Source organism: Larimichthys crocea, chromosome VI, assembly GCF_000972845.2.
Source record: "Larimichthys crocea isolate SSNF chromosome VI, L_crocea_2.0, whole genome shotgun sequence".
Lineage (NCBI taxonomy): Eukaryota > Metazoa > Chordata > Actinopteri > Sciaenidae > Larimichthys > Larimichthys crocea.
Genome location: NC_040016.1, coordinates 20,697,053 through 20,709,851, shown reverse-complemented (window position 1 = coordinate 20,709,851; position 12,799 = coordinate 20,697,053). Strand labels below are relative to the sequence as shown.

The 12,799-nt window shown below is 42.7% G+C and overlaps 1 protein-coding gene across 13 annotated transcripts in view; it reads right to left on the bottom strand.

The window, feature by feature from the left end:
* The window catches only part of ptprt (protein tyrosine phosphatase receptor type T), a 345,472-nt gene that overhangs the window by 256,180 nt on the left and 76,493 nt on the right, over positions 1-12,799 (bottom strand). For all 13 annotated transcript variants that reach the window (XM_027279178.1, XM_027279180.1, XM_027279182.1 and 10 more), the window contains exons 3-6: positions 6,790-6,950; positions 5,829-5,939; positions 2,731-2,812; positions 1,123-1,238 (exon numbers count right to left, since the gene is read on the bottom strand). In XM_027279178.1, the coding sequence (XP_027134979.1) occupies positions 1,123-1,238; positions 2,731-2,812; positions 5,829-5,939; positions 6,790-6,950 (470 nt within the window). The remainder of the gene's footprint in view (positions 1-1,122; positions 1,239-2,730; positions 2,813-5,828; positions 5,940-6,789; positions 6,951-12,799) is intronic.

Genomic DNA, 12,799 nt, shown 5'->3' with positions numbered 1-12,799 from the left:
GTACAAGTTGGAGCAGTTTCTGAAGTATTTTTAGTTGTGTGTCGAACAAATTTCCATAAGTTATTCCAAGGGACAGACATCAACAAAGGTCCCAGTAATGACCCCGTATTGATATCAAAGACCTGTCAGGAAACAGAAGCGATTCCACACATTAAACTGAAAAGGGTTTGCTGCCACTTTCCGCTCTGCATATGATCCCCACATCTCCAGATGCAATCTTCTTCTACCGCTGTAGTATTATCTGCCAATTTGGAGAAACATGCTTTGCCCAACAGCCTCCAGTCAGGAGGGTCATTACTTTACTGCACGCGGTGGCACTCTCATGTGCGGTGAAAAGCATGCAGGACTGCGAGTGCACGTGCATTTACACTAACATGAGTACATGCACACACAAACACACACTTGTCACTTGTACAGACATGGAGTCATCGGTGCAGAGCAGAACAAGGACTTCTAATCAATCCTGAAATAGAGCAGGGAAGGCTGGGGATGTTTGCCACAGTGTATTTAGTTTTTATTTTTATTTATTTAATAAAATTGAATAAATAATTCACATTGCATTTGCTACATTAGTCTTTCATTTATATAAAAAATGCTACCGGACGTAAAGTTCTGGTCAAGAACTTAAGTAGGTAATCGAAACAGCAGCACGTCTGCTCAGCTTTTACATAGTCATTAAAGTCACTACATTCAAACTTTAAGAATACAATAGCCTCTCCTGTGTCCGGTAAGTGTGACCATGGAGAGCCGTAATACACGCCGAGTTAGAAAATAATGGACTCAGAGGAAGAAAATGCAGCGCAGCTTTCCTTTTGACATTCTCTGCCTGTGCCTCAGCATATCAAGGCACCGTGCAGTGCATAATTACATAAAAAAAAAAGATTTTACAGTCATCTGTAGAAGTGCTACTTACTAGACCTTTTCACAAGTTTCTTAAATACTGTAGGATATCCATTATGCATTTGAAACACACATTTCACAACAAAGCCAAGACGGAAACTCTGAGTTACTTGTCCGTCGCCGAGGTTTTAAAAGAACATTCATGCTGTTCTGATCATTCATGCTGTTCTGATCCTTTATAAAAGTACAGTATCATTCATGCTCAGATACGAAGGTACCAACCTGTAGCCAGAGTTTATCGTGCTGAGACCATTTCCCTCCAGCGGTACACTGAAACGTAGCGTTCTGACCCACGTTCACCTCCACGTTCTGCAGGCGCAGGAAGTGAGGCGCTTTGCCTGCAACACACGCAGCAACCGGACAGCGTGAGAACATTTAGGTACAGATAAAGATGCATAATGCAGTCTCTGCTATTATAGGCTAAAAGATCAGACTTTCTTTCAGTGACCCAACAGGAATTGGCGTTACCTCAGACCGAACAGATTTGAGTTTTTTTAATTTGTTTCTTTCTTATTTATAGAATTTTGGCGTACATCTTTTCTTTTTTTGTCGTTTTTATTTTTGTGTGGAATGTCCAAAGTCCCATATTCACATAATAAAGCAATTGGCAGGCCGTTAAAAGATGCCATCTTGTTATTAAAGGCACGGTAGATTCACAGTGGATTATACCGGCAGATGCCGCTGATAATAAGAAACAACACTTGCAGAAAAAAAAACAAACCTCACAACAATAGTAATCCAGTTCAAACAGGGATTAATATTGTTATTCATAGTGATGGTACAAGGCAGATGAAGAGGCAGACAATGGGAGACACCGACTACGAGACACTGGGTGACTTTGGTCTGGCATTGAAACCAGCCAGCGACTGGTTAATTTCATTTAGACTGTCTGCAGACAGAGATAAGTCTCACGGAGTACGCATCGATCATTTAACAATGATAATTCTCCCTGACGCTAATGGTCATGTTGTAGCAAATGACGAGTACTTAATAAAAAGAAGGAGGGGGTAACCTTTCTTCTTTCTCCCTCTCTGTCTTTACATTGTCTAAGATTTCTGTCTTCTAGTTTATTTTGTGTCCTCCGTGGTGAATAACTCGTCCCACTTTGACTAAACTGATCAGTGACTGGCACAGATGAGCGACGTGCTCGGTGCCAGCCATTCACTGAAATAAAGCAGTCAGTGCTGTGAAGTGAGTTCTGGGTGGAGTGAGGACATATGGGACATGTGGGGGGATATGGAAAAAAGACAAAAGAGAATAACAAGAAAAAAAAAACTTCCAAAAAGAAAAGAGCTTCTGGAAGTTTGAATTATTATTATTATTATATATATATTTAATTAAGCACTGCTGTTTATTATCTACTACCATGTAGTACAACTCATTATCTAAGAGAAACGAGAGCATGTTTTCTCTGTACTCGAGAGAAACTCCAGCAAAGTTGAACTTGAACTAAATTAGAAACCTAAAAAAAACAAAAACACACAACTTGAACTAAATTAGAAACCTAAAAAAAACAAAAACACACAGTGCCAACTAAGACTAGACAGCGAGAACACGAGGCAGCAACACGGCGTGCGCGGAGTGAGGTGAGCAGGCCGCAGAGGGTTGCAGTAAGCACTCTCCGAGTTTTGTGAAGCAAAGTGTTTCTGTCAGATCTGAGTGATGAAGACCCTGAGTTTGGACCTTCTTCCTGGCTCTCTGCAATCTGTCTGCAAGCCTCACAATCTGTCCTCCGTGTGTGTGTGTGTGTGTGAGAGAGAGATAGCTATAAAACAGATGATACCGTTATGAAACACACACACACACACACATACACACAGGGTCACTTACGGCAGGGGTGAGCCAAAACTCGTATGTCGTCGATGGCGATGAAACCTGGATGGCCCTGAACTGAAACTGCTTCGAATATTACCTGGAAGAAAGAAAGAAAGAAAGAAAGAAAGAAAGAAAGAAAGAAAGAAAGATGAATCATGTTGAGCCACATTTTTCCTCTAATAGTAATCTAAAAATATAAAAAAACTTCTTTTCTTCCACACGCTGCAACATCTCGATGCCCCCGCGAAGCTCATATGGAAACCTCAGGGGAATATTCCACTTAAAGTCAGCAACTATTCCTCTCTTCACTTCATCCCTTCATCCTTCTGTCTCCACCACATGCACCATCCCTCCTCCTCCTTCCTCTCATCTTCATCCTCCTCCTCTCCTCTGTTTTTATGCATCCTCCTTCTCTCCATCAGCTCGTTTACTATCTTCTTCCTCTTCTAATTGCTCTTTGGTGTTTTTCTCTATTTTCTCTCCCGTCACATTACTCCTGTTTTTTTTTCCTCTCTCCTGTTTTTTTTTTTTTTTACACTTTCTCTCCCACAGACTTGACACACTCTCGGGGTGACAAGCAGTCAGCAGGGCTGTCAAGGGGCCATGCACTCCTGACCCACACATAAATACTCATACACAAACACACACACATATACCTCTGTGCTGTACTTGTCAAGATCCTCAACAGTATGAGCTGGAACTGGATGTGAATACTAAAGACCTCTGGGAGGACTTCACTCTCTTTCCTTTCCTTCAAAAAAAAAGAAATCCTCCTCTCCGGCATGCATGTCAACTTTTTTAGAAATGAAAGACAATGGTAGAGGTTTTTTTTTTTTGTTCTTGCTGTCCTGACAGGTCTTTGTGTGCAAAATTTAGATTTTTCGCTGCCGTCACATTTATTTTTTAAAGTGATGCGTTTATCTATCGTATTTTTTGACAGACAGACTTTCATGTTGGTTTAAACTCGAAGCGAATAAAATCTAGTTTCACAATAACACGCGGATACAAACGCGTTAAACTAAAGGTCGGTATGTAACATTTAAGGGAATCTATTGATTTGTTATATATATATGTTATGTGTTTTCATTGGTGTATAAGTATCTGAAAGTAAGAATTTATGTTTATATGACCTTAAAATGAGTCTTATATCTACAGAGAGAGACAAAGGGACAAACCAAATACTGGCTCCACATAGGTCCGTTTATTAGTTTTAAGGACACCATAGTTTCCCCTTCATGCTTAAAACAAGAGGGTGAGGTGAGGGGTATTCAGTCAACTGCAATCTGCAACTTCACCAGTAGACGCAGCTGAATTCCACACACTGGACCTTTTAAATGCTCAGCCTTGCAGACGTCGCTGGTCTTTTCTGCCCTCCCGTACTGCTAAAAATGAACTTTCTATCTGCTGGCTGCTCCACTCACTGTCCATGTTTTTTTTTTCATATCAAAAGAATACAAAGTCTTGGCAGTGATTTGTCCGGTGAGTATACAAATCCCATCTTGCACTTCAGACTGGCCACAGACCAGAACTTTATCAGATTAGTAAGAAAAAAGCAAGAAAAACTTGAAAAATATTGTGTTTTATCAAATGTGTCAACAGTGGAGAAAGTTGAAAATGTTCTTTTTCAGTTTTAGTGCGAATACACACACACACACACAAAAATATTTATTCTACCAACTCACGTGGTGTAACACACTGTAAGACATATTTGTTGCTCCCCTCGCAGTGGCCCGTACTTTAATATGACAATGTTTTTGTCCTTTTTGAAAAAGAAAGTGCTGTTTCTCCACGGGAGGTGACTCCTCATTATAGGCAGGGAAACACACACGTTTAATACACAATGGTTGTGCTTCTGATGTGTGTGTGTGTGTGTGTGTGCGACACAGGGGTGCCTTCATTTACTGAACATAGCTCTGTCATTAGGTAAAACAGTCACTTTTGTACTACCTCAATAAAACAACACAGCGGGGTATGTTTCTGCACTTTAAACAGACTGACACACACACACACACACACACAGACAAACTGAGTCATTAAACAGTTTTGTGTTATGATATTAAAGGGAATACGCTAAGAGGCAGGTTGGTCATCTTACTACCTGTTAGTGATGAAACTCAATCTTCGAGTTATTCTCACCTCTAAATGCTCAACGTGCAGAACATGTGAGTGTGTTAAAGTGTTCGCATGCAGCAACACACTCAGGGATGTAAAGACCAAGTGGCATCCTCTGTGCCTGTGTGCCAGAAACAAACTGCAGTTCCTTGAATGGCCACTTGAGGCCGGCTACAAACATTTCTCCATAAGCCTCCATGTTAAAATGCCCAAGAGTGCTGCTGCCGCTTTGCCGCTTTTCATACAGTCTGTGGTAAAGACGTACTGTTCTCATGTATCTCACTGTTCTCTTTCTTATAATGTAAGTTCCTTAAATTTGCTGTAGCAGAAGTTTGAAGTGAGCTCGTGGATGAAAGGCTGACCCGCAAGATCAAGGAAACAAAAAGAAGATCATCTTTTATCATTAATTATGTCCTATCATTACCATAAAGCTTAGTAATTGTTAATATGTATATCTTAGCACCCATTATGCAAAAAAAAATCAAATTAAAAGTCATCAAGGTTGATTTTTTTAATTCAGGAGAGTAAAAAAATGACTGTAGAGTTAGAAACAATCATTTATAGATTTAATTATTTATTGTCACCTGTGCAGCTCACTTACACGGTGCTGCCAAACCTGGGCCAGGGTCCCCGGTAATGGGACACACCCGAACACTTAAAGACAGACACTTTCTGCACTTGACTGATCTCCTGCTGAACGTTAGTGTCCATAAATTAAAGTAAATATTTCATATTTGCAGGACAAGAGAAGTATCAAATAATGACCACGTTAGGGAAGTGTAATTACAGATCTTAATCACGTTAAAGGAGTTTAATCTCACTCGATAGATGATGATCAAAGAAAAAAAAAAGTTTGCTTAATCAGTTCTCTGTCGTTTTAACACATGATTACTTATCATGTGAACGTGTCACGCAATCAGCTTTCGCGGCGGTGTCACTAATGGATGTTCATGCTTGCAAAGACAAAGAAAAGTGTGTGTGTGTGTGTGTGTGTGTGTTACCTGATAGGAGTTAGGCCAGAATGTAGAAATGGCCAGCTCAGCCTTCACCCAGCCTTCAGTGACAGTATCAGAGGCGTTCCACACCGGGTTACCCTGAGCGCCGCCGTTCACCTGCAGGCAGACAGGAGATGATATGAGGATGAATACAATAAAAGGGTCACCTGCAGGTTTCACAAAGTATAACTGGAGAGTTTACATTAAAAAAACAAGTGCTGCTGTTTCATCACAAATCCACGGTCAGTTCCTCATTTTCCAGCAGTGAAACCATCCTGGTAGTCGACAGCCTCCTCAGGGATGTAACAATATGTTCATCGTTCAATCACCTCTTGATTCCTTAATTTTCTGACATTTATCAGTTAATTCATTAGTCGATCGCTTCACTTAATGATTCTCCAGTCCGGTGCTTTGTTAATCCCCTGACTTACTCGCTTCAGATCTTCATCCGTCTCTTTAAGTTGTGCCGTATCTTTTCATCCCTTTCATCCGTCTTTACATCCCCACCAGTCTTTCCTTCCAGCGCTCCAGCCCTCCATCCACAGCTCCCTTCTGACCTTCAGAGTTCTTTATTCTACCCATCTGCCCATCGCTACCTTCATACATCGGTATCAAACATCCACTCTCAGCACAGAGAATCTCTCACGCCTTCCTATCCCCAATGTTTTAATCATCTTATACGTTTTCTTACACCATACCATCGAATGCACACCAGAGCTGGATTTATTCCCATAAAAAGGTTGAGATGGGTTGTGCCTATCACACACAAGCACAAACACACACTCCTACATAAACACTCAAAGCCCCAGAGCTAACTTCATCCCCGCTCGACAGCGAACAGAGGTCTGTTTGTTTGTTTATCTGGTTAGTCTTTTCAGTCTATCAGCCCCTGATAGACGGCTCCATCTGTCAATCCATGCCTGCCTGTCAGTCACACAAACACACACACACACACACACACACAGACCTTGATGTAGACGTTGAGTGTGCCGGGGCTGGCTCCGTCCCGACTGGACAAAGAGTACAGGAAGTCGATGCAGTGGGTGTCGTTCTCCTTCAGGGTGGGCATGTACAGGTGAGCCTTTTGTCCCGACGCCCGGCCCGATGCGTTCACCACCATGAACGAACCTGCAGCAGCAAAAACAAGAAGGAAGAGTCAGTTCAAATGTTCTGAACAACAGTACAGGTGAGCTTATTGTTTAGAGCAGGCGTACTCAATTAGCAGACTCCGATCCGCATGCGGACCCAAACGCAATGTCATCCGGACCGAGACAAAATCTCTCTATAGCGAGATTTCATTGCCATGCTATTTCTGGATGTATTTCCGCATAGCCAATCTCACGACAAATTTAAAAACCAAAACATCAGGTTTTTTATCATCACTATGACAACTCGGTGAAGCTGCGAACATGAGGCCAGCCTGTTTTCTGTCTGTCGGTCAGTGGTAGAGTTATCGAAACGAAAGGTGGATTCGGCAAACCGATAATTTAAGACAGAGTGGACAGACAAATATGCGTTTGTCCTGCCCGCGGGGAGCACAAAACCAATGTGTTTAATCTGCAATGAGACCGTTGATCTCGTCAAAAGTGGAAAAGTGGAACAAAGCATGGGCACCTCGAACAGAACTATCCACAAAACTCTACAAACGAATCAAATGCAAGCGTCATATCAAGCATCACGAACTGTGATAGTCAGGTCAGCAACCCAGCAGGAGCGCACGACTGAAGCCTCACTGCGAGTGGCATGGGTCTTAGGCAAGCACAAGAAGCCTTGTTTCAACAATGACAGTGGTGAAGAACAAATACAGAGGTAAACTCACTAATGAACATTTACACCAGGGCCTACGTCTGGCTCTCACACCGTTTGTGCCCAAGTTTAAAGAACTGGTGGCACAGAAAAAGTGTTTACACGGACTCGGACAGAACAAATCCTTTGTGCATGGTTCAAATGCTCCTTGTGGATTTACTACCGTTTTTATTTGGAGTTTGAATTTTGGAAATACACTGCGACTGTTTCGGACCCTGGAAACATTGGAAATTTGGTGAGTGGACCTTTTCAGTTTCTAATTGAGTACCCCTGGTTTAGAGGAAGGAGTCGATGAAATGACATTGACTGACATACTGCTCTCTCTTTGCATTGCTAGAGAGAGTTAGGAAGTGCTCGGGTGCTGTAGAAATGGTGGATCAGGTTTGTACACCATCTGGCTGATGTGTGACGCTGTAAAAAAAAAAAAGAAAAAAGGCAAAAACACTTCAAGCTCTTTAATTCACTGGAGCAGTATATCAACGTCTTAATGTGTCCACGCCCTGAGGGTTCTGAACCACAACGTGAAACACATTTCCTCTGTCGACTCGCGGTTTAAGTGTGTTTTAGATTCTGCTTTATGGCACGGGATGGAGCTTTTATGGGTCGGCCGGCTCCATTTGGCCGACTGCCATCAGGCCGGACTGAGAGTTGGAAGTGACTGGGAGACTATTTGGCGAGAGAGAGAGTGTGAGAGGAGAGATACTGAATCAAGCAGGTGTGACTGTGCGCTGCTAACAATGTCTGCCTGTGCATATGCGGCCTGTTGCAAAGGTGTGAAGAGTGCACCGCGTTAGTGCGGAGATTCAGGTTTTTATCTTTATTATCTGTTTTTGTGTTGGAACTGATGAGAACACTTACAAGATTTATAATGTAGGAGCCGAACGTCCTTCCTTAGTTCAGCACCTTTGTTTAACACAGAACCATATTGTTGATGTAAAGTAGTCAAGTTAAACAATGCAATGAAACGCAGTTGTTACATTTGTTCATTCAGCTGGAGGCTCGACGCAACCTTAACGTAACGTGGAGAGAAACATTGAATTCTTTTTTAAGTCACATCAGGTGCAAAATATTTTCCTAAGAAACCCGTTTTAACAGTTTTAGTGGCTAACCAAAGTCTGGCTATTTAATTAGGTTACCCAAACTTTATTTTGAAAGACTAACCAACTGTTGCATATTCATTATTAGTAACTTAAAGCCCTGCACGTCCAAAAAATATGTTGGACTTGAAATATGAGTACTGCAGTACTCAGCGTAGGAGAACAGGCTGGATTATGTTGGGATAATACAGTCACAGCTATCATTTAAAACCTGAATTACTGCGGTATAATAATGCACACAAACATAATGTCTATGGGGGGCATTTTATGCCAGCACACTATACTAAAACACCTTAACCGCGTCGCCTACGCCTGCATAAAGATGCGTTCAATACGTGGGTACAGGCACGCGGATTGCGAGTACACCAAATAATGAAGGGTGACAGGTGATCAGTGTCATGCCATGTCAACTCAGCGGACGCCTGTGTGCACGCTCGTCTCAGTGTACAAATAATTATTTACTTTGACGAATTTTGAGTTTAACAGCTGCTTCGCTTCATAATTCAAGCAGTCCATGTGTTACCAAGAGAGAGCGACGTGACAGGTCAGGCTGTTTCAGTCACACGTGCACACGTTAAGGCGTCTGAAGCGTTGGCTTTAGTGGCACACGCGTTAACGCCTATAGCGTGTGAACGCCTACAGTATAACTCATAACTAGAAAATTTCATTTTGCTTTCTTCTAAACAATCCTGTATGAAACTGAGACTGTGTAACAGCTGATCTGAGTTATAATTGTGAATGGAATTTACACGCACACGTTAGACGTTTGATGTCATCGCATAGGCGCTGTACACGCGTTTTTAGTATAGTGTGTTGGCAAGAAACGCCCCCCATAGTACCAACAGCATTTAGGCCACAGGTTCTGAGTCTCGCACGACTCTACCTTAGCTGGCTACCTATGTCATGGCTCTAGCCTCCTCAGTTTTTCCTGTTTTGTGTGTTTGAGTGTAATTGTGTGTTTCTTCAGACTTTGGTCTGGATCCTTGGGATGTAACACACACACATGCACACACACACACACAGTCACACACACATACATATATATTGTATACAGGTGGCTGAAAGAGATTTCATCCATCACTTCTACCTCGGCTAAATGGAACTAATCCACAGCAGCACTGTGTGCGATTGAGAGTGTGTATTTATACTGTGTATGTGTGTATTGATATTATTGAAGTCATATTACTGTGCAGCCACCTGGCAGGAGGAGGAGGAGGAGGAGGAGGAGGAGGAGGGTGTCTTATTACTGAAGTAAAATGATGGTTTATGTGCACTCGCCGGCTGTGTGTATTTACGTGTGTGTGCCTGTGTACAAGTGTGTGCGTTAAAGTAATCTAGCCCGGGTCTCTAACCAGGTCTTTCCACAGTGAACCGGGGCATGATTACATTTCTTATTCACACCTCTACACACACACACACACACACACACTGCAACACTCTCGAGTCATAAAGTTTCATTGTGCCCTTCGCTGCTCTGAAAAGCATTTTGCAAAAAAATGATTTGTTTCGTTTAAAATTCTCTTTTTGGATGAAGTTGACTTGAGTCAGCTCGACACGCAGACAGTAAGTGTGATGTTTGTTACCCACACACTCTTTCTCGCCATGACAGCTGTCTCTGCGGGGGAGGCAGAGGTGTTACACTGTATGAACAGACACAAAATAATAAGATGCAAACACATGCATTCACGCGTACGGAGACAATAACAAAGAGGTGGACCTGTTACCTGTGCGTGCAAAACACAAACACCTATCAGAAGCTACCACAGAGATCGATTTCCATATGAAGGGAAATAAAAATAGACAAACATGCTTTCATTCAGTCACACATCAGTCGCACACACGATAACATGCGTAGGCATACACGGACGCACAATAAGAAACGCACCCAACACTCATTTCACACGTTGTTTCCCAGCTGTGAGGTCAGAGAGGTGCAATTTGTTAACGTGAGAAAAACTGATGAATCTGTCTTCCATGTCAACACACACACACACACACACACACACACACACACACTATCTCTCTCCCTTACACACACACACATCAAAATAACTGGGTCGACTCGGTGAAACAAACGTTCCAGCTGCCACACGAGACCAGCTGTTTTTTCACAAATTCACTGTTGAGAATTTGAGATTTTCTGCTTTTTTATTTTTCCGGAGCCGTCTGCATCAAAAGGCGAGCAGAGAGGCCTCAGCTGTGTTTTCCAGCCACTGAAGTGCCTCTGAGCAAAGCGTTTAACCCAGCCCCAGCTGCGGCGGTGGATCCGCACAGCAGCGTAGATCTGTTTACGACGGCATCCAGTCGAACAGAGAGCTTCAAAATACAGCGTGTATCCGACGCTAACAGTGCAGTTTCACCTGCCGGTAAGAGACGGTTCACACCTGCATACTTGTCACTAGTGAAGTGAAGTGTTGGAGTAGTATTTTCACACTAACAGTAAGTGTAGATTGATAAAAAAGCTGGCTTTTGCACACTGATACGTGTCTGTTTTTGTCTCCTGACTTAGAGTTTTTAAAGCAACGTCGTGTAACTGATTTGAAATGATTACATGCAGCCGTTTCTGCATTATTTAACTCTGTGCTATGGGTACGAGCATCACTTCACGTCACATGCTGCCAACTATTTCACTGATTTCCCTCTGAGGCTGCTCCGCCTCAACTCTCTGTGATTTACAGAGTTTCCTGACGGACAGTGAAGTAAACTGTAGCTGCCGTTAGCTCAGTTTGTTAGCCGGGCTGCTTGGACTGTGAGCTCAGAGCACCAGGGAAGTGTTACAGTTTGTACCACAGGCGTTATGGACCTCCGGGAAGAAGAAGAGGAGGTTTCCAGCACCACGGTACGGGCAAATACTGACGGGGAACGGAGCCAGTGTCATGCCAGAACCGGAGCTGGGCAGTGTAACGTGGCGCACACTCTAAATCTGCATCTGACTTTTAGTCGTTCACTTATCTTTGAAGGTTTGGCTTAATGTGATCTTTAAAGACCAAGTATTTCAGAATATATAGTGAGTAATCGTGCTCTGTATGGACTGATTAAGACTGCAGGAGTAAAAGCTGTTTCAGCTGCTCCTTCAGAGTGTTAATGCTATTAATGTTTCACAACACTTAGATGGTCGGCCGCAACACTCACACTTTTTCTGTCTTAGATATGTGTGTGTGTGTGTGTGTGTGTGTGTGTGTGTGTGTGTAAGAGGAAAATGAGAAAGCCCGTTTAACAGTGGGGTTTCTCAGATCAATACAAAAGGTGGGTCACACAGATCAATAGTAATGCAGGCTGGCCAGTTAACACATCACACACACACACACACACAAAATACACAGATTCACCATAAGCATGTGCACACACACACACACACACAGATGTGTAAATCAGTCTAAACTCGGGTATTCTAACGGACACTTGAAGTGATGCGATGCACAGAGCTGACGTGACATTTAAAAAGAAGATTTCTGATGGTTCGTGACATCGAGGTTTTAAACCTGACAGGATGACACATCCATGAAGGAAAACAAAGCTTCACTGTGTGTGTGTGTGTGTGTGTGTGTGTGTGTGTGTGTGTGTGTTTCTATTGTGTGTGGGAGGACAGGGGAGTTACTGAGTCCCTTTACAGGAGGTGAGAACTGGTTATGAAAAGCGTAGGACGCTGGTTAAAGACGAGGAGGTATCACACACACACACACATGAACACACACATCATCATCATCATCATCATCCCACCTTCCTACTTGAGATCATTCAGGGACGTGCTCGCTGTCGCTTCTTTTCCATTTGAAGCAGCAGGTTGTTTCGTATTTCTCCGTGATTCATCCTCTACCAATATATTTTTACCGTTCGTGATATTTTATGAATATTGTTTTACAGTTTTACAGCCAGTGAATCATTTTGTAATGAACACTGAATGAGGAAGGCGAGTAAAAGAAGCACATGGAACGAAGGAAGGAAAGGAAGGACGTATGGAATAACAGGTGGATGGGAAAGGAGGGAAGGAATGTGGAAGGAAAAGATACAAGACTCCTCTTCATCCTCATCCTCATCCTCATCATTAAAGGCATGGCAGAGCTCCTCGGCCCA